General features: G+C 45.9%; 1 protein-coding gene across 1 annotated transcript; it reads left to right on the top strand.

Annotated features, from left to right (window-relative positions):
* The first annotated feature begins 6,194 nt into the window (after positions 1-6,194).
* PSMC6 (proteasome 26S subunit, ATPase 6) lies at positions 6,195-18,562 on the top strand. The gene is made up of 14 exons (XM_075926211.2): positions 6,195-6,354; positions 8,509-8,588; positions 8,940-8,979; positions 9,188-9,240; positions 10,134-10,201; positions 10,681-10,795; positions 11,776-11,863; positions 12,529-12,590; positions 12,681-12,804; positions 13,060-13,121; positions 15,064-15,184; positions 15,274-15,354; positions 17,149-17,220; positions 18,088-18,562. The coding sequence occupies exons 1-14, from the start codon at positions 6,228-6,230 to the stop codon at positions 18,204-18,206; spliced, it is 1,212 nt and encodes a 403-aa protein (XP_075782326.1). The 5' UTR covers positions 6,195-6,227; the 3' UTR covers positions 18,207-18,562.
* The last annotated feature ends 1,451 nt before the right edge of the window (positions 18,563-20,013 follow it).

The raw sequence follows: 20,013 nt of genomic DNA on the forward strand, positions 1-20,013 counted from the left end.
CGACTTACATACAAATTCAACTTAAGAACAAATCTACAGTCCCTATCTTGTTCATAACCCGGGGACTGCCTGTATATACATAATTTACTGATATCCTCTTGAACTCACACATAAAGAATTTACAGGATCACACCAATGGTTTATAATAGAGATGTAATAGGATAACTGTTTACACTGTTAACCAATAAGCCTGGGCTTATAGGTTACCATGAACGGTTACACTCAGGTTCCCACCCCGCTCCCTGGGAGCCAGCTGCTACCCCGCACAGTGGCAGCTGGCTCCCTGGGAGCAAGATGGAAGGCGGGAGCCAGTACGCACCAGGAGCCATCTTTTAAACCAGTTCCTGATGCACAATGGCTCCCAGGGAGCCAGCTGCTACCTCACACTGCTGCTTCTGATAGAAAGAGAGCAGCATGGGACCGTTGCTGTCTCCCCAGAAGTGGGGCTGGCAGGCAGGAGCTGGTATGTACTAGGAGACTGCTTAAAAGCGGTTTCACGGCATGCACCAGCTCCCATGGAGCTGGCTGCTGCCCCACACTGCAGGAGCATGTAACCATGTAACCGCTGCAATTTTCAGCAGTTACACAATTACCCACCTACCCACTTTTTAACATCCCTAGTCTGTAAACATGTTGAGGATGGATACAAACCAAGTGTGGGCACCTCACTGTTTGAAACTCGTTTCAAAAATTGTTACGTCTTCCTGTGGACAGAGCCAATAGGAAGTCGAAAAATTTTACAGTGCAGCTATACACTACTAGGTAAAGCAGTTCATTCTTTCTTTATAATGACCTAGATTTCTGTACATCGTCACCTGGCGGAACCTGACACAAGCACAGTCTAGAGAGCAGCAGGTGTAGCCTGATAGTGTATAGAATGAGTAATTCTGCAAAAGTCATTCCACTGTTGCAACTGAAAATTAGTGCAACCCCGGAGCTTCCTGACTGTGCAATTGTTAAAGAATGTCTTTAATGGTTTTACTTGCAACTGACTCTTCTCTATGCAAATTACAATATCTAAGTTGTTTGATTATTCATTTAATTATTATATTATAAAACCGATACTACGTGTTTTCTACCACACTCACCCTCTGAAGATGCAAAGCACCTCACAACTTCCCAGTAGGGAAGAGAAATAAAAATTGCCCTTGCTTTTCAGGAAGGGAAATTAAGGCACTGAAGATTGAGACCAGCATTGTCAATCTTGGGTGTCTTGAGTTAGTTTTGTTGCTCCATGCTTAGACACCCAGATAAAAGGGGCCTAATTTTCAAAAGCACTGATCCCTCAGAGCTCCCATTGACTTTGAACATTAGGTTGGACATTCAAAAAAAACTTTGTCAGGGTGGGCAAGGGTAACCCACACACCTGCTGGGTGCATTATTCTGTACCATCTCATGGCATTGAGACCACTTACAGAGAGTTTGCTCTAGAGGCGATCCTGGCAATTACAGACCGGTAAGTCTAACTTCAGTACCGGGCAAATTAGTAGAAACAATAGTAAAGAATAAAATTATGAAGCATGTAGAAGAACATAATTTGTTGGACAAAAGTCAACATGGTTTCTGTAAAGGGAAATCCTGTTTTACTAATCTGTTAGAGTTCTTTGAAGGGGTTAACAAACATGCGGACAAGAGGGATCCAGTAGATGTAGTATACTTAGATTTTCAGAAAGCCTTTGACAAGGTCCCTCACCAAAGGCTCTTGTGTAAATTACATGGCCATGGGATAAGAGGGAAGCTCTTTTCTTGGATTGAGAACTGGTTAAAAGACAGGAAACAAAGGGTAGGAATAAATGGTAAATTTTCAGATTGGAGAGGGGTAACTAGTGGTGTCCCCCAAGGGTCAGTCCTGGGACCAATCCTTTTCAACTTATTCATAAATGATCTGGAGAAAGGGGTAAGCAGTGAGGTGGTAAAGTTTGCAGATGATACAAAACTGTTTAGGATAGTGAAGACAGAAGCAGACTGTGAGGGACTCCAAGAAGATCTCACCAAACTGAGTGATTGGGCAACAAAATGGCAAATGAAATTTAATGTGGATAAGTGTAAAGTAATGCACATCGGGGAAAATAACCCCAACTATCCGTACAGTATGATGGGGGCTAATTTGGCTACGACAAATCAGGAAAGAGATCTTGGAGTTATCATGGATAGTTCTCTGAAAACTTCCACGCAGTGTGCAGCGGCGGTCAAAAAGGCAAATAGGATGCTAGGAATTATTAGGAAAGGGATAGAAAATAAGACCCAGAATATCTTACTGCCCCTGTATAAAACTATGGTACGCCCACATCTTGAATACTGTGTACAGATGTGGTCTCCTCACCTCAAAAAAGGTATTTTGGCCTTGGAAAAGGTTCAGAAAAGGGCAACTAAAATGATTAGGGGTTTGGAACGGGTCCCTTATGAGGAGAGGTTAAAGCGACTGGGACTTTTCAGTTGAGAAAAGAGGAGACTGAGGGGGGATTATGATAGAGGTCTATAAAATCACGAGTGGTGTGGAGAGAGTGAATAAAGAAAAGTTATTTATTAGTTCCCATAATAGAAGAACTAGAGGACACCAAATGAAATTAATGGGGAGCAGGTTTAAAACTAATAAAAGAAAGTTCTTCTTCACACAGCGTGTAGTCAACCTGTGGAACTCCTTGCCAGAGGAGGCTGTGAAGGCTAGGACTATAACAGAGTTTAAAGAGAATCTAGATAATTTCATGGAAGTTAGGTCCATAAAAGGCTATTAGCCAGGGGATAAAATGGTGTCCTTGGCCTCTGTCTGTCAGAGGCTGGAGAGGGATGGCAGGAGACAAATCGCTTGATCATTGTCTTCGGTCCACCCTCTCTGGGGCACCTGGTGCTGGCCACTGTCGGCAGACAGGCTACTAGGCTAGATGGACCTTTGGTCTGACCCAGTACGGCCGTTCTTATGTTCTTATGTTTGTAAGCCACCTCAAACATTTCAAACAGAGAGGTGAGGTAAAAATATTTTAAATAAATAAATAATAGTTACAGACTAACACGGGTACCCCTGAGATCCCTTTCTGATGTTAATGGTGGTGGAGTCATGTTTCTTCTACCCTGCTTGCTAAGAGTGAATTCATGGGGAGCTGAAATCACTTGAGACTGATGGGCAGAGATCACAGCCAAAAAGTGGATGGCAACCTGTGGTGACTGACAGCCGTCAGGACAGTGGTGGAGAGATGCAATGAGAGACCAGCAGGACAGAGGTGGAGAGATATAACGAGCAGCCAGCAGGGCAGCGACAGAGAGGTGTAGCAAGCAGCCAGCAGGGCGGCGATAGAGGGGTACGGCAAGCAGCCAGCAGGGCGGCGATAGAGGGGTGCGGCAAGCAGCCAGCAAGGTGGCGACAGAGAGGTGTAGCAAGCAGCCAGCAGGGCGGCGATAGAGGGGTGCGGCAAGCAGCCAGCAAGGTGGCGACAGAGAGGTGTGGCAGGTAGCCAGAAGGGCGGCGATAGAGGGGTGCGGCAAGCAGCCAGCAGGGCGGCGACAGAGAGGTGTGGCAAGCAGCCAGCAGGGCGGCGATAGAGGGGTGCGGCAAGCAGCCAGCAGGGCGGCGACAGAGAGGCGTGGCAAGCAGCCAGCAGGGCGGTGACAGAGAGGTGTGGCAAGCAGCCAGCAGGGCGGCGACAGAGAGGCATGGCAAGCAGCCAGCAGGGCGGTGACAGAGAGGCATGGCAAGCAGCCAGCAGGGCGGCGACAGAGAGGCATGGCAAGCAGCCAGCAGGGCGGCGACAGAGAGGTGTGGCAAGCAGCCAGCAGGGCGGCGACAGAGAGGCGAGGCAAGCAGCCAGCAGGGCGGCGACAGAGAGGCGAGGCAAGCAGCCAGCAGGGCGGCAACAGAGAGGTGTGGCAAGCAGCCAGCAGGGCGGCGATAGAGGGGTGCGGCAAGCAGCCAGCAGGGCGGTGACAGAGAGGTGTGGCAAGCAGCCAGCAGGGCGGCGATAGAGAGGTGTGGCAAGCAGCCAGCAGGGCGGCGATAGAGGGGTGCGGCAAGCAGCCAGCAGGACGGCGACAGAGAGGCGTGGCAAGCAGCCAGCAGGGCGGTGACAGTGAGGTGCGGCAAGCAGCTGGATGGCAAATGGGCCAGCAGAGTAAGATGCCTCTTTGTCCCCCTGCCCCCATTCAGGATGAGAGATAAACTCTGTGGATGCACCTTTGAACTCTAGTCTGCCCTGGCTTGGCCAAGGGCAGCAACTTGGAGTGGGGTGCAGAGAAGGGTTGGGCATGTGACGGGGACATTGAGGTTGCTGGACTTAAGAACCTGAGAGGAAAAGGACACTGTCCAACCTGCTTGGGGTGGGACTGTTACTCGTGGTTGTTGTTTATGAGCCCTGTTTGTGGTGTGTTCCCAAGTTACTTCCCTCTCTCTTATTAAAAGTTTCTTTTCTACGCTCACCAGACGCTGTGCTTGTGAATGGGGGAGCATTGCCTCTCAGAGACGCCCAGAAGTGTTGTGTGAATTTCCCAGGTTACTGGGCTGGGGCTTGAGCCAGGTCAGTGTTGAATGGATGGAGAAGAACCCCTAGCTATTGAACCTGGCCCTGGCTGCAGCTGGCTCCACGTGGCAGAAGGGTTGCATCTGTGTTGTATGTCAGAGGATGTTCAGCTCAGACCACACCCACTCAAACAAACTGTCACGAAGGAGGTTTTAGCCTGTAAAGAAACGATGAACAGGAAGAATGACAATCCGGAGCCTCCTGTCTCCTTGTTTGCCTGGCACTCCCAGCTTCAGTCAGTGCTGACACTTCCTGCTAGGAAGGCAAAGGTCAGGTGCATCTTGGCAGGAACCACCGCATTTGTAGTTCCCAGTACTTCTGAAGTATATAACCCTGGGCTACCTAAGCAAGCCTATTTTAGTCTTGAAGTAAAAGCACTGCAGAGAAAACATATTAAAAATATACAAGAAGCTACATACAATCTAAGGAGAAATCTCCTCCTCTTGGTCTGTGTTAGTCCTTCCGACCCTTCCCTAGGGAGCAGGACCCTCTGTTGAGCAGAGCTCCCCTCAGTTTGCTGGATCAAAAGAAAAAACCCAGACCCGGATTAAAAGCAGGCTGTTTCTCTAATAATGCCGTCTGGGTCTGGTCCCATGCGAATCCCGTCTGAACTAGTATTTGCAAACTTCTGTGGGGGGTGGGTTCCAAAAACTGATAACCACGGGAGTTACAACATCCGCATATCCCCTCCTCTTAGAGAAGCGATGCACAATCTCACAATAACATGTACACAATTGCATTTTAACACCATGGACCCCCCAAAGAGCTACACTTCAGTTCAGTAAAGCTGGTCCAGGTTACTTATCTCTATCACAGAGGGGAGATAGGAGCCGGACTTCTCTGGGAAGTAGGGAAGGATGAGCCCTGAGAAGGGCTCTTTGCAGAGTTTTCCTCCTCTTGTTAGGTGACTTGTGTAAACCTTTTCAGGACTGGGGTCTACCACACAGAGCTTAACTTTGTGCCTGCAAGCACCTCCTGGCTATGTCTACGCTCCAAGGTGGACACCCCTGTGGAGTGTCCACACCTCAAGCGCACTTTTGCGCAAGAAAATCGACAGAACAGAGGGCTTTTTCCAGCGCAGTTATTCCTCTCCCCACGAGGAATAACTCCTTTGTGTGCCACAGCTCTTGTGCAAAAAGGCAGGTGTGGACTCTCCGCAGGAAGAAGAAACCCCTCCGGGAAAAAACACAGGTGCAAGACCTTCCTTGCACAAGAGTGTCCATGCGGCGTGGCCGCTCGCGTGTGCGCAGGCACGTGGCTTTGGGGATGCGCTTTGAGGTCTGGATGCGCTTTTGTGCCAGACGTTTTTGTGCAAAATCTCTGGCGCAAACGGCGTCTTCTCCAAAAACCCTGCGGTGCAGACGAAGCCCCCTCCCCGGGGGGGGGGGGAGCTAAGCAGGGGGCACAGGGTGTGAGATCCAGGCTGCTGGAGCCATCACCGCCCATGGAGTGTGTTTTACAATTTGTCAAGAGAATGCATTTTTGGCACCCCCCCCCCCCCCGCAGTGCCACGCCCCCGCGGCATCCCTCCCTCCCGGGGCTGGCTGTGCCCTGCCCTGCTGGCGCGGTGCTCACGGGCACTAGGACCCGGGGAGGCCGCGCGGGCGGGCGGGCGGGCGCGGCTCCCCGCCGGGGCGCCAGGGGGCGCTGTGGGCGGGGCGCGCGGCCGGCGCGCGCGGGGCGGGGCAGGCGGGGCGCGCGGCCCGGCCCCCGGCGGCCATGGCCCTTCCCGGCATTCCCTATGAGCGGCGCCTGCTCATCATGGCGGACCCGCGAGACAAGGCGCTGCAGGATTATCGCAAGAAGCTGCTGGAGCACAAGGAGATCGACGGGCGCCTCAAGGAGTGTGAGCGCCGCGCGGCCGGGGGGGCCTCCTAGGGCGGAATGGGGGGGCGAGGAGAGGGGGGGCCGGGCCTCCTAGGGCGGAATGGGGGGGGCGAGGAAACGGGGGGGCCGGGCCTCCTAGGGCGGAATGGGGGGGGCGAGGAGAGGGGGGGCCGGGCCTCCTAGGGCGGAATGGGGGGGGCGAGGAGAGGGGGGGCCGGGCCTCCTAGGGCGGAATGGGGGGGGCGAGGAGAGGGGGGGCCGGGCCTCCTAGGGCGGAATGGGGGGGGCGAGGAGAGGGGGGGCCGGGCCTCCTAGGGCGGAATGGGGGGGGCGAGGAGAGGGGGGGCCGGGCCTCCTAGGGCGGAATGGGGGGGGCGAGGAGAGGGGGGGGCCGGGCCTCCTAGGGCGGAATGGGGGGGGCGAGGAGAGGGGGGGCCGGGCCTCCTAGGGCGGAATGGGGGGGGCGAGGAGAGGGGGGCCTGGGCCTCCTAGGGCGGAATGGGGGGGGGGCGAGGAGAGGGGGGCCTGGGCCTCCTAGGGCGGAATGGGGGGGGCGAGGAGAGGGGGGGCCGGGCCTCCTAGGGCGGAATGGGGGGGGCGAGGAGGGGGGGGGCCTGGGCCTCCTAGGGCGGAATGGGGGGGGCGAGGAGAGGGGGGCCGGGCCTCCTAGGGCGGAATGGGGGGGCGAGGAGAGGGGGGGCCGGGCCTCCTAGGGCGGAATGGGGGGGCGAGGAGAGGGGGGGCCGGGCCTCCTAGGGCGGAATGGGGGGGGCGAGGAGAGGGGGGGCCCGGGCCTCCTAGGGCGGAATGGGGGGGGCGAGGAGAGGGGGGGCCCGGGCCTCCTAGGGCGGAATGGGGGGGGCGAGGAGAGGGGGGGCCTGGGCCTCCTAGGGCGGAATGGGGGGGGGGGCGGGCCTCCTAGGGCGGAATGGGGGGGGCAAGGAAACGGGGGGGCCGGGCCTCTTAGGGCGGAATGGGGGGCAAGGAAACGGGGGGGGCGGGCCTCCTAGGGCGGAATGGGGGGGGCCGGGCCTCCTAGGGCAGAATGGGGGGCAAAGAAGGAGGGGTGGGCTTCCTAGGGCGGAATGGGGGGGGCAAGGAAGGAAGGGGGGGCCGGGCCTCCTAGGGTGGAATGGGGGGCAAAGAAGGGGGGTGGGCTTCCTAGGGTTGAATGGGGGGAGCAAGGAAGGAAGGGGGGGAATGGGCCTCCTAGGGTGGGATGGGGGGGCAAGGAAGGAAGGGGGGGCCGGGCCTCCTAGGGTGGAATGGGGGGGCAAGGAAGGAAGGGGGGGCCGGGCCTCCTAGGGTGAAATGGGGGGGCAAGGAAGGAGGGGGGCCGGGCCTCCGGGGGCGCAATGGGGGGGCCAGGAGGGGGGGCAGCCCGGGCCTCCTAGGATGGAATGGGGGGGCAAGGAGAGGGGTCTGGTCCTCCTAGGGCGGCATGGGGGGGGCAAGGAGAGAGGGGGCGGAATGGGGGGGGCAAGGAGAGAGGGGGCAGCCTGAGCCTCCTAGGGTGGCATTGGGGAGAGGGAAGCGGGGGCATCCCCCTGGAGGTGGGGGTCTGGCCGCTGCCCTGATTCGGTGTGTGTGAGGAGGGGGTTAATACCCTGTTTAAGGAATCCCCCCTCCTAAAGAGGCGTGCCCAGTCCCAGCCCCCTACCCCGGCTGGTTATTAGGGTTTCAGAGGAGGAGCTGAGTTAGTCTGTAACAGGAAAAACTTTAAAAAACAACAACAACAAATAGTCTGGTAGCACCTTAAAGACTAACAAAACATGGAGACGGTGTCCTGAGCTTTCGTGGGCAACTGGATTTTACCTGCGGAAGCTCATGATGCGATTTACATGATTATTAGGGTAGGCCCTACAGAGCTAACACTAGGCCAGGGATATATGTGTATGGAGAAGTGATTAAAGTATCTTGTTTTCCCATTAGCATTCTCCTAGTCTAATGCAAGCCAGAGTTATTTCAGAGGGGGGTAACCCATTGGGATTGGTGGGGTGTCATCACTCTGGGCTAGAATGACTGCTTCTAGCAAGAATAGCCAATCGCTGATTCTCCTGTATCAACTCGAACTGATTTCAGGGTGATATCTTCTCTGCAAATTGACAAGCCCTGGTGCTTGGTTTCTAATAGATTAAAGGGTAGTAAATCCTTTTCTTTTTTTGTGTTTTAGTAAGGGAACAACTGAAAGAGCTTACCAAGCAGTATGAAAAATCTGAAAATGACCTCAAGGCTTTGCAGAGTGTTGGACAGGTACGCATTATACATAATGACACAACTGTGGATGGCATTGGGTGGTAGGTGAGCTGTGCTTAACAAATTATTACCATAGTTGAAGAATATGAATAGGATATGGTACGCTCAGCGCAAATGTACCACGGTGTGGTCTTTTACAAGTGGTAAGTACACAGAGTTAGGTGTATTTTTAACAGCTGTTCCTGGTTTATGGGCAATAAGAAAGAAATAGAATAGTAGGCCGCTCCTATGGAGCAGGAATAGGGTGTAAAGGTGACAGGCAAAGATCAAATTAGGAATGTATGTTAAATATGCTATATACTAATACTTTCATAGATGCAGATAATACTTTTTTCCATTTTTTCATAGATTGTTGGTGAGGTTCTTAAACAGTTAACAGAAGAGAAATGTAAGTTTCTTAGCTGATATATTTTACTTTTTTAAACTTCTGGTCTTCAAGATAAGCAAAATAAATGACACATTTAAAGAATGAAATGGAGCATTACTAATTAGTCATCACTATGAAAATATTGTATAATTGCTACTTATTTTGTACCAGCAATCAGGGGGATTAAAAAGCTTTATCTTGTTTTCTCTGTCATTTTCTCTCTCTTTAGTCATTGTGAAAGCTACAAATGGGCCAAGATATGTGGTTGGCTGTCGTCGTCAGGTAACACTGCTTTGCTTGGATGTTTTTAAATAGCTTGCTCTGATATTAAGTATTCATTTTTTTGTTACATATTTAAAGTCAGCAAGTTTGTACACTATTCTTTAAGTTGCGCTTGGCTACTAACATAGATGTAGTGCTCTCTGCAGTGTAGAGATCGGTATGGCATGCCAAGAGTGCTGGAATGAATTCATGGGAACAATAAAGCAAAGTGTAAACAGCCTGAGATGATATGGGATTCTTTTAGTTTTTTTGTTTGGTTCTTATAAAGTTAAGTATAATCTGTTAAGGCTATTCCAGAACCCCATTCCTCTAATGTTTAGAAACCCTCTAATTTCTAGCCTAAATCTACTCGTGGCTAGTTCATCCCTATTTGTTCTTCTGCCAGTGTTGTCCTTTAGCTGAGAGAGCTCTTCTCTCTCTCTCTGATATTTACCCATTTGATGTATGTAGAAATAGCAGTCCTTTTCCCTCCTAGCCTTTGTTTTGCTAGGCTAAACTAACCAAGCTTTTTAAAGTCAGGTCTACCCTAAACCCGGCAGCTCGTCATAAGGTACTCAACTTCAGCAACGTAGAATACATAGCTGGAGTCACCTTATTTTAAGCTGAGCTTGATGGTGTCCCCAAGGTGTAAGGGGTGAAAACAGGTGTAGGGGAATACATAATCAACCAAACTGCCTGCCCGAATTGCAGGGGTGTTGTGATCCACTACATTCCTCTTGATCGGCTATCTTCACTTGTATCAGAGGGAGAGGGGAAAGTCACTAACTGAACCCATGCTGGCACTAAATCCTTTTTCTGTCATACCAAACAAGAACAATTACTGCAGAAATACAGAATTCCATCACTTTGCTGTTTGAGTCAATTTCTAATAGAAAAATCTCTTGTAACACTAGCTTGACAAAAGTAAGCTGAAGCCAGGGACAAGAGTTGCTCTGGATATGACTACACTAACTATTATGAGGTAAGCTTTTGCCAACAAGTTATTTTTTTTCTATGAAGGATAGAGTTGGTCTAAATATGTTGCAGATAGTAGGTGTGAACAAAGTGCTTCAAAAATCTTTCAAATACATTATATGGGCAGATTCGTCCGACATGATCTTACTGATTTACCACAGCTAGTCAATTTTTGTTTGTTTACTTGAAATGACTCTTTAGTCAAAACAGAAACTTCTGTAGGAAATATCTGGTATTGTCAACATTTCGGAGTATTTTGTTGAAACCCTCCCCAAATGTTTAACTTCTGAAAAGTTTCTGACTTCCAGTCTTCACGTTTTACTGCAAAAATGATTTATAGATTTGGAGAGAAAATGTCAATTTTTTTTCATAGGGGAAACAAGAATTTGCCAACCAGCACTAAGATTTATTTAAATGACTGATGAATATACGGTCTGTTCAGAATGAAGAGATAACATCTGTTTTATTAATACTCAAATGTTACAGATACTTGCCAAGGGAAGTGGATCCATTGGTTTACAATATGTCTCATGAAGATCCTGGGAATGTTTCTTATTCTGAGATTGGAGGGTTATCAGAACAAATCAGGGAGCTGAGAGAGGTACTGAATGTTACATTACAGAAATACCTACTAAATGGAGGTACCTACTCTGAGGAAAAATTTGTACTTCATGTCGTGCCTGTTAGGTGGGTTAAAAGGTCTAAAAAGTCTAATGTGCTATTTAAATATGTTCAGAAAAGGTTTATATATGGATAGTTTTCTGATAGGGGAGGGTTTGCCTTTCTGTGCTATAAGTGTGTAGATGATATATCATGTTTTTGTCTTAAATAATTAGACTGAATATTAAGGATCTCAGCCAGAGTAGAATTACTTGCACTTTATTAACTTAATGTAGGGAGGAGAAATTTTAGGACACTATTGAAAAATACTTTTTGACCTCCTTAAGTGTACACAGTGCTTAACATAACCTGTATGTAGCCTCTGAAATTACAGTGGCTATCTGTCTCTGAGGAATATTGTGGGCACGTCAACAGTTCAGGTACAAGAAGATGCAGAGATACAATGTGATTAACAATGGGAAGCTATATTACAATAGATGGGTTTGAAGGATGCTTCCAAGTTGGGGAGCTATCATAAAGTAAAAGTTCAAAGCAAGGTGGAGAGCATGACAAAGTGGCCAAATTCTAGTCTTTGCACTAGAATAACTATATTGAAATAATTGGAGTTACTCTGGATATTCATATGTATGACTAGAGGCAGAATCTTGTCCAAAGGAACGAGTTACAAGAAAGTTGAGACAAGATGTGGGAGGGATTGGAATAAGAGTAGAGATGGAGTTGTAGAGCTCCTCAGAGTTAATCCATAAAGCAATGAAGAAAATCTCCCTCACAGCATTTCTGTAGCTAACTTTCTGATTCTGAATAGATTGTGCTTGTTGGGATTCTATAGTAGTGCCTTGTAAAAGAAAAGAATAAAGAAGTTAGTGGGCAATCCATATACATTTGGTACAATCTGAGCATAGAGTAATAGTCAATGATCTGTTAAAAATGAAACACTACTAAGCTACCTTTTTTTCTCAGGTAATAGAGTTACCGCTTACAAATCCAGAATTATTCCAACGTGTGGGAATTATACCTCCAAAAGGTTGCTTGCTGTATGGCCCACCTGGTGAGTACACTTCTGTAAATGCCTTTCATTTCTGGTTTGGAGTTCTGGCCATAATTAAGGCAGAATGAGACTGTGTCCTTCAATCTATCATTTAGGCATTAGATTTTCAGTTCTCTTACAGCAGTGGTCTCCAGACATTTTACTTTGCACCCATCCCCACTTTCCCCCTCCTCCTTCCTCAGCTGCCTCCCGGGCCGCGATTGAGGCTTTAAGAATGGAGGATGGGAATAGGAATAATAACTGGGAGTGAGGCTGGGACCTCTGGGCATAGGCCGTCAATGAGGATCTGAGGAAGTGGGTCTGGCCCACGAAAGCTCATCACCTAATAAACCATCTTGTTAGTCTTTAAAGTGCTACATAGTCCTGTCTTTTTTGTTTCAGCTACACCAGACTAACACGGCTGCATCTCTATCACTAGACACACACAGACACTCTCACATACACCCCAGCCAAGGCTCCAGCTGCACATCCCCAAACGTTTCTCTGTGACTCCTTGCGGGTGTGTAAGGGGATCTCTGCCTTACAATGTAACTAATGCTGAACTGCCCCCTTGGGAACCTGTGGTTGTATTGTATTGTTGTACTTCTGCACTCTTGCAATATATTTCAATCTGTGACTTAGCAATTAATCTACAAGTTGAACAGCTTCAGTCTCTGTCCGTTCAGGTACTGGGAAAACACTCTTAGCCAGAGCTGTTGCTAGCCAACTGGACTGCAATTTCTTAAAGGTAAAATGACAGCACTCTTCAAATATTGACGGTCCCTCTGGCTGTACTTCAGTCTGTTTGCTCATGTTACCTGTTTCCTTTTTTCAACAGGTTGTGTCTAGTTCTATTGTAGACAAGTACATTGGTGAAAGCGCTCGGTTGATCAGAGAAATGTTCAACTATGCCAGAGATCATCAGCCATGTATCATTTTCATGGATGAAATAGATGCTATTGGTAAGGCTAATGGACTGTAAGAGAGCTAAAATCCCATGTGAATATTTAAGCCAGATCTGAGGTAATAGTCTCCTTTTTCTTAAAAAGGATACTATGAAGTTGATTGTCAGAGAGCCTTGCTGTGCGGAATGAACAGAGTTGAGGAGACCTCTCCTTTCAGCTTGCTTTTGGAGCCATTACAGCTAACTTAAAATGAGACCATTTAGGCCCTTTAAAAACCTTGTAATTAACCTAATAATTTAATATACACTATAGGTGGCCGTCGTTTCTCCGAGGGAACTTCAGCTGATAGAGAAATTCAGAGAACCTTAATGGAGGTAAATGTCTAAAATTTTTCATAGTAAAGTAAATAATAGATGTACAAATCATATATTATTGGGATTGTTAGAACTGTTATGTTAGTGTCATGTTAACATTAACTGAGATACTTCACTACAAAAAAAAGTTAAAACTGTTTGAAATCCAAAATGTATAGGCCATGTATTTGTATGTAATTAACTTCAGAAGTGACCTTAAAGTCTTTATGGACAAAACTTGAACTCAGGCTTCATCCCCAAGAACTGACTACATCAACATTTAACACATCTTGTTTACATGTTGAAGGTCAAGGAAAGAACCTCTCTGCAGGTTAGAGCCTTTCTGTTCAAAAGATAGCTAACATTTAGAGTTCAAAATGCATATTGTATTTAATATCCCAAATTGATGACAACTGTAAACTAAAGTAATTTGAAGCAGAACACACAATCGTGTTAATAGAATTTTTTTAAACTCAAATTAGTAATCCAAGTCTTTGTAAGGATTCTACGTCTGGTTGGTGTATGCGTATTCCCTCCTAGTCTGGTAAATCAGTTTCTCAGCCCCAAAAGAATGCATATTAAGTGAATATATCTGCTACACTTGCAGTATAAAAGAATCACAAAGAATAATTTGTGTCTGAGTTTTCCATCGCAGAGCTGGATATAGTTAATGAAACGTCTTCAGGGAAGGTTAAATATTCTAGGGCAGTGGTCTCCAATCTCTTTACACCCGAGATCACTTTTTAAATCTCAGAGCAGGCGAAGATCTACTGCCCTGCCCCTTCCTTGAAGCCCCGCCCTCTCTATTCTCCTGTCCATCACTTGCTGTCCCCAGCCCTTACTTACACACTCTAATAAACAGTTTATTTTTAAATTATGCCTCTTCCGGGCCTGTGCGTGCCTGCCCCGGGGCCAAACCCCCCTCCCACGGTGGGGCCAAACCTCTGCGGGAGCCTGCCCCGGGGCCACACCCCTTGCCCGGCCTGGCCAACCCTTCCCCCTCCCCTCCCCTCCCCTCCCGCAGCGCGGCCAACCCCCGCGGGTGCCTGCCCCAGGGCCAAACCCCCCTCCTATGGCACAGCCCGGCCAAGCCAACACCTTTCCCCTCCACTCCTGCAGCACAGCCAACCCCCGCAGGCACCAAAGCCCCCTCCCACGGCGCGGCCTGGCCAACCCCCCCCGCAGCGCAGTCAAGCCCCAGGGCCGACCCCCGCTCCTGCGGCGCAGGGAAACCCTTGTATTCGACTCACCCCAGCAGCGCAGGGAAGCTGCTGCAGTCTTCCTCCAGGGCCAATGCCCCTTCCCCCAGCATGCAACAGAGCTGTGGGAGGGGAGCAGCCCGCACACTTCTGGAACCCCCGGAAGTGACGCAGGCTTCAGACAGGACTTCCGTCCACCCTGCGGGAAGCCGGCACTACACTAGAGGTAGGTAGTGGGGCTTCTCGGGGGTGGGGGGAAAATGGGGGTGCCCAAATGCCTCGCGATCGACTGGTTGAGGCCTCGCAATCAACCAGTCCATCGTGATCGATGGGTTGGTGACCACGGTTCTAGGGGATGTTGTCCAAACATAGTTTGTGTAAATCATCTGATGAAGGGGGTTTTACCCAAGAAAGCTCATGTTACTATATGTTTTGTTAGTCTTTAAGGTGCCACATTAAAATCAACTGCTCATCACTAGATTTTAGCATTTGGAGGAAAAAAGAGTATTACAATCTTCTATTTTTGAGCTGCTTTGTTCAGAATTTGTCCAGGTTTTTTAAGCTTTCTTTTATGGAATATAAGCATCTGAAATATTCTTGGATCATCACGGTTAAAATTCTGATAGTTTTGTTTTAGGATTATTGTTGTTTCCATCAATCATTTAATCTGTGATGATCACTAGTGAAAATGAGGTGTGCGAGCAATTTATGAACATGTTAATTTAAAAAAAAATTCCTTGTTTAAAAAAGTCCATTTCCTTCAGTTGTTGAATCAAATGGATGGATTTGACACTCTGCACAGAGTTAAAATGATCATGGCTACAAATAGACCAGACACTTTGGATCCAGCATTGCTGCGTCCTGGAAGGCTGGATAGAAAAATCCGTGAGTTAAGATCTTCATTCTTAAGCACATGTAATTCTGTACATTTACTCTTATTCACCCATTTTAATTTAAAAGTCCTCTCTTTTTAGATATCGATTTGCCAAATGAACAAGCCAGATTAGATATATTGAAGATTCATGCAGGTCCTATCACTAAACATGGTGAAATAGGTAAGTATGCGAAACTGCTTAAATACTACTCTGAGGGTAGATTGAATTGGTTATTGGTTACCCTAACACCCACCTTCTCAAACATTCAATGATGTTTTTTTAAATAGATCCATATTGAACTACTCTTTAATCTCACTTTGTAAAAAAAAATTAGGGTTATAATAACGCTTCTAAATTTGGCCATGAATCAGAGAAATTGTCTGATTCAATCAGGTTAGACTTTCCATTGTATAATGGAACATCTTGCTGTAAGCAAACATTTTCATTTGTCAAAAAAACCTGAAAAGCTTACAACTGTATATTGGTCTGAGAACAAACAAGGGTATTTCTGCCTAAAACGTTAAACTCTGGAAGTTATGAGCAAGTAAAGTGTGGGTCTTGCATGGAAATTGTCTCTTTAATTACTGTACTATTGCTGTTAGGTTGTGCTGTAAGTTGTGGCCTGAAAAAGAATGCACTTGCCTAAAGAGTAGGATGCTTTATCTGGGACATGGGTGGGAGATGCAGCTGTAGAGTGAAACTGACAAGATTCTAGTCAGTTATGTTACTGCAGTCTGACCTGAGGCAAGGTCTACACTATAGGCTTTTTTCAGAAAAAGTTACACAAATTCCACTCCACAATTTGCATAGATTTTTTTCAATCGCTTTTCCAGAAAAGGTTTTTCAATCATTTGGCCCAGTCCTAGATGGGGCCAAATGGCGGAAAAGCCTCCTCATTCGGTGAAGCCCTTATTCCTCGTAGAATGAGGTATACAGGGTTCCCCGAAAGAGTGTGTTTGCTCTTCCACAAAAAAAGTGGAAGAGCAAACTCGTTCCTTGGACACGGCGGTATCCCGGAAAAATCCCGCAGTGTAGATGTACCCTGAGAGTGCGAAGATGCTGAAGTTGCTTCTCACAAGCAATCAGGAACTTGGGTGGGGACGAGGGGAAAGGACATGAAAAAAGGAAGGTAGAGACTGAGGTAGAGACTGAGAATAGCACACCTCTTCACTGCTGATGGAGGGCTTTTCCCTTGCCTGTAGTTTGAGATAGGAAGAGAAAGTATAGCGCCCCCTCACAGAGAGGAATTCCATTTCCGACACCTACTACCTAAAAGATACAAAAGAGTGGCGAAGTTGAATCCAAATAGCACCCTAGCAGGGTACTGTCTTGTTCAAGGATTGGCAATAATTTTCGCAGGGGGACTACTTTGATACATTATCATGGGATGGGTCCGGGCTCCTCCCAGAAGGGGCAGGATAGAAAGGATGGGGTTAGGGGCTACAGCGAAAGACACTGTGTGAGAGTATGAACAAGAGACACTTTGTGTGTGTGACAGACTTTGAGAGACAGATTGTGGGCAGAAGTGTGTATGTGACATTGATTGTGGGAGAGGGGGGAGTACAGACTGGGCGCGTGTGTGTGTGTGTGTGTGTGTGTGTGTTGGCTGCGGATGGATAATTTTCTGAAGACATGCAAAGTTATAGCTATGGTGGGAATAATGTATGTATGTTGACATTGGTTTTTATTCAGATGCATCTAAATCAACTATAATCTTGATTTAACATACATCTTTTTCTTTTCTGTGTGCAAGTTAGTAATTTTTAAATCTTATTCTTAGTTTATTTTCTTAGCCAACCTAGGTTTGTTTGTATGTTGTTAGCTGGCAAATTCAGTCATCAATGTAGTTAATAACTATTTTCACTTGCACTCAGAATCAAAGTAGAATGTTCAATGTTTTTATAGCTGATGCTGCACTGCATCAGCTATAGGCTGCTTTGCACTTCCTGATAACTGGCATTCTTTCGTTAATAGATTATGAAGCAATTGTGAAGCTTTCAGATGGATTTAATGGAGCAGATTTGAGAAATGTCTGTACTGAAGCAGGTAAGAGACTCCTCACTCACTTGTATCTATTTGCCCAGTTCTTTTTTGATGTGCCAAGTCTTGCTGTAAACGCTAAATTCTCATGTCTAGTTTCTCTGATCTGTTTTTAGTATGAGTATGAAGTTCAAAAACATTCAATTGTTTTAAATGCATTCATTCTTGAGGGTCAGGTAGCATTTGCATTTTTTTACATTAGTGTCTGGAAACTTTGGTTCACATAATAGTTCTTAGTGTGCTTTTTTATTAGTAAATGTCTAAGTGCTATAAAAATTCATCTCTTGGAACACTGGAATTATGATCAAGTGTGCACTGGAAAGGATATGTATGTATGTCCCCTACATCTTAAAAATGTGGGGGAGAGGCAGTAAAATGAAGTTCCTTGAAACTGTATGAAACATGTCTACCCATCTTGGACAAAAATCTGTTTTCCAAATATTTCTTTATGACTTACACAGTTATATAAGTTGTACAGAAATTATACTTTGGGATAGCTCTTTTATGTGTTTCTGCTTACTCTGTCAGAAAAAATGACTGTCCACTCAGGGCTTGTCTTCACTGGGAAGATGACTAGCATAGCTGTAATGAAATAATTATAGCTCTAGAGCTAAGTGGTATAACTGCCCTTCGTGGGTGCTCTTGCCTGAATAAAAATGACTTTATTCCAGAATAATTACTCTGCTTCCAAACATGTCTGAGGTGCATGAAAAGAACTGATGAAAGTTACTCACCAAATCTCCATATGGAATTTGTAACTTAACTTTGATCCTTTCAGTGTATTAATTACAAAGTGATACACTTTATACAATGTCTCAGTTCTGTGTTGTTGCTCTATAAATGTCTAGCAGTTTCTGAAATTGTTCTTCACAGGTATGTTTGCAATTCGTGCTGATCATGACTTCGTAGTCCAGGAAGACTTCATGAAAGCTGTTAGAAAAGTAGCTGATTCTAAGAAGCTGGAGTCAAAGCTGGACTACAAACCTGTTTAAATTAACGACCTAGTTAATGATCGACTGCACAGGAGATATTGGATTAATGTATAGAAAGAGAAATAATGTACCTCTTGGCTATGATCTTATTACAAATGTATGTGTAACACCATAAGCAAGTAATTGATGCTAGTTACAAGTCGGCTATGGAAGTGTGTTCTGTACAGTTCTGAAAGTGGCATTCGTTGCCACCCAAGTTAAGGAGTGTAAGATGTGTTCTCATAACAATTATTGTGTGACTATAAACGTACTCAAATGGTTGAACTTAACAGATTTTAAGAGTCAATGCATTTCCTGGCATTTTATATCATTTTCCTTCCTCTAAACAGTTGAATAAAACTCGTTTAAGTCTTTCATATGTACCTCCTCTCTACCTCTTCAGTTAAAAGTTCTTTAGGTACTTCAAGTGTTACTTGTCTCTGGTATTAATGATCATGTTCCATTTAGGCGCATATTTTGATAGAAAATCTATACAAAATTGTCTGGTACAGTGTACCTAAAATACACATTAGGAAATGTAATCTAATGAGCTCTTAACATGTCTGTCCATGTGGAAGAAGGTGGGTAGTTTTTTTTATTATTATTATTTTTTTTAAAGGATGCCATTGTTGAAACCTGGAAGGGATTCAATTGGAACTAAAATTTAAATGAACATTGCTCAAAATGCATTAACTAAAAAATGTTTGTCATAGCTTGATTTCGGTGAGCACAATTCTCTTTTTAAAAAAGATTCATGTATACATCTCTGAAAGTGCCATACTACTAAATGTTAGTAGGTAACCTCTATAGCCAAATAGCATTTAAATTTTATTAAAAAACCCACTTAACTTAGTCTTTAAAGACTAACAGTATCAGGGCCTCAGTCTAGAACTACTGAAACTGTCAAACATGTGAGACTTAATTTATTTTGGTTTAGATACCTTTGTAAAAACAGGTCGTCTCCCACTGGGTCACTCCACTTTCCCAGCTCTCATTTCTGTCCTACAGCAACTGAGACTCCCTTTGTAAACTAGTGATATTGTAGCATCTAAACTACGTGGGTTTTGGGCATAGCAGGAAGGTGTATGAAATACAGAGGGCAAAGTATTGTGCTGCTATGGACTGTACAGGTATGACAGACCAGAACTGGGACTGCTTAATAACCCCACATGTACTGGGAGCTGATTACTGTAGGTGCTAATTTTAGTAATTATTCAAGCATTAAAATGGCTCTAATTCAAAAGCCAAATGGTTTTTTCTTCAGGCAGTCCAACCCATTGATTTTTTTTTTATTCCACTTTTGATGCATGTAGGGAAATGTTTCCATAATGCTTGTATTTTACTTCAGTTTTTAGGTAAATTTTACTAACATCCCAAGAGTGATGATTGTGTATTAAGACTTCATTATTTTTTTGCCACTTCTGACTACCCCCCAACTGGATTATTCCTGTGCCTGTCTATCTCACAAACAACTGTTAAATTAGTTCTGCGTGTTTTCGGAAGCCAGGTCATTTCAGTTTGCCTTATATGCTAGTACAGAATGAACTAAGAAAGAGCTTCTAATAATTTAAGTTCTGTATTTTGAACTTAGTTTATTACAATGCACAGGCAACAATATTTTGGTTAGTGGATACAATCAGTTAATGATTATCATTACATATTAAAGAGCATACATGTTTGTCTCAATGTAATAGTAAAACAGGATTGTACACCATTAATTTGTCTATAGTGTCAGATATAAAATGTCAGTATCAGTTTATTTCCATTATGAAACCTTTCTGAGTAGACATAAGTCATGGTTAAATACTGCTGTTACAGAAAGTCTGAA

The sequence above is a fragment of the Pelodiscus sinensis genome, chromosome 5, assembly GCF_052426305.1.
Source record: "Pelodiscus sinensis isolate ZL-2025 chromosome 5, ASM5242630v1, whole genome shotgun sequence".
NCBI classification, from domain to species: Eukaryota; Metazoa; Chordata; order Testudines; family Trionychidae; genus Pelodiscus; species Pelodiscus sinensis.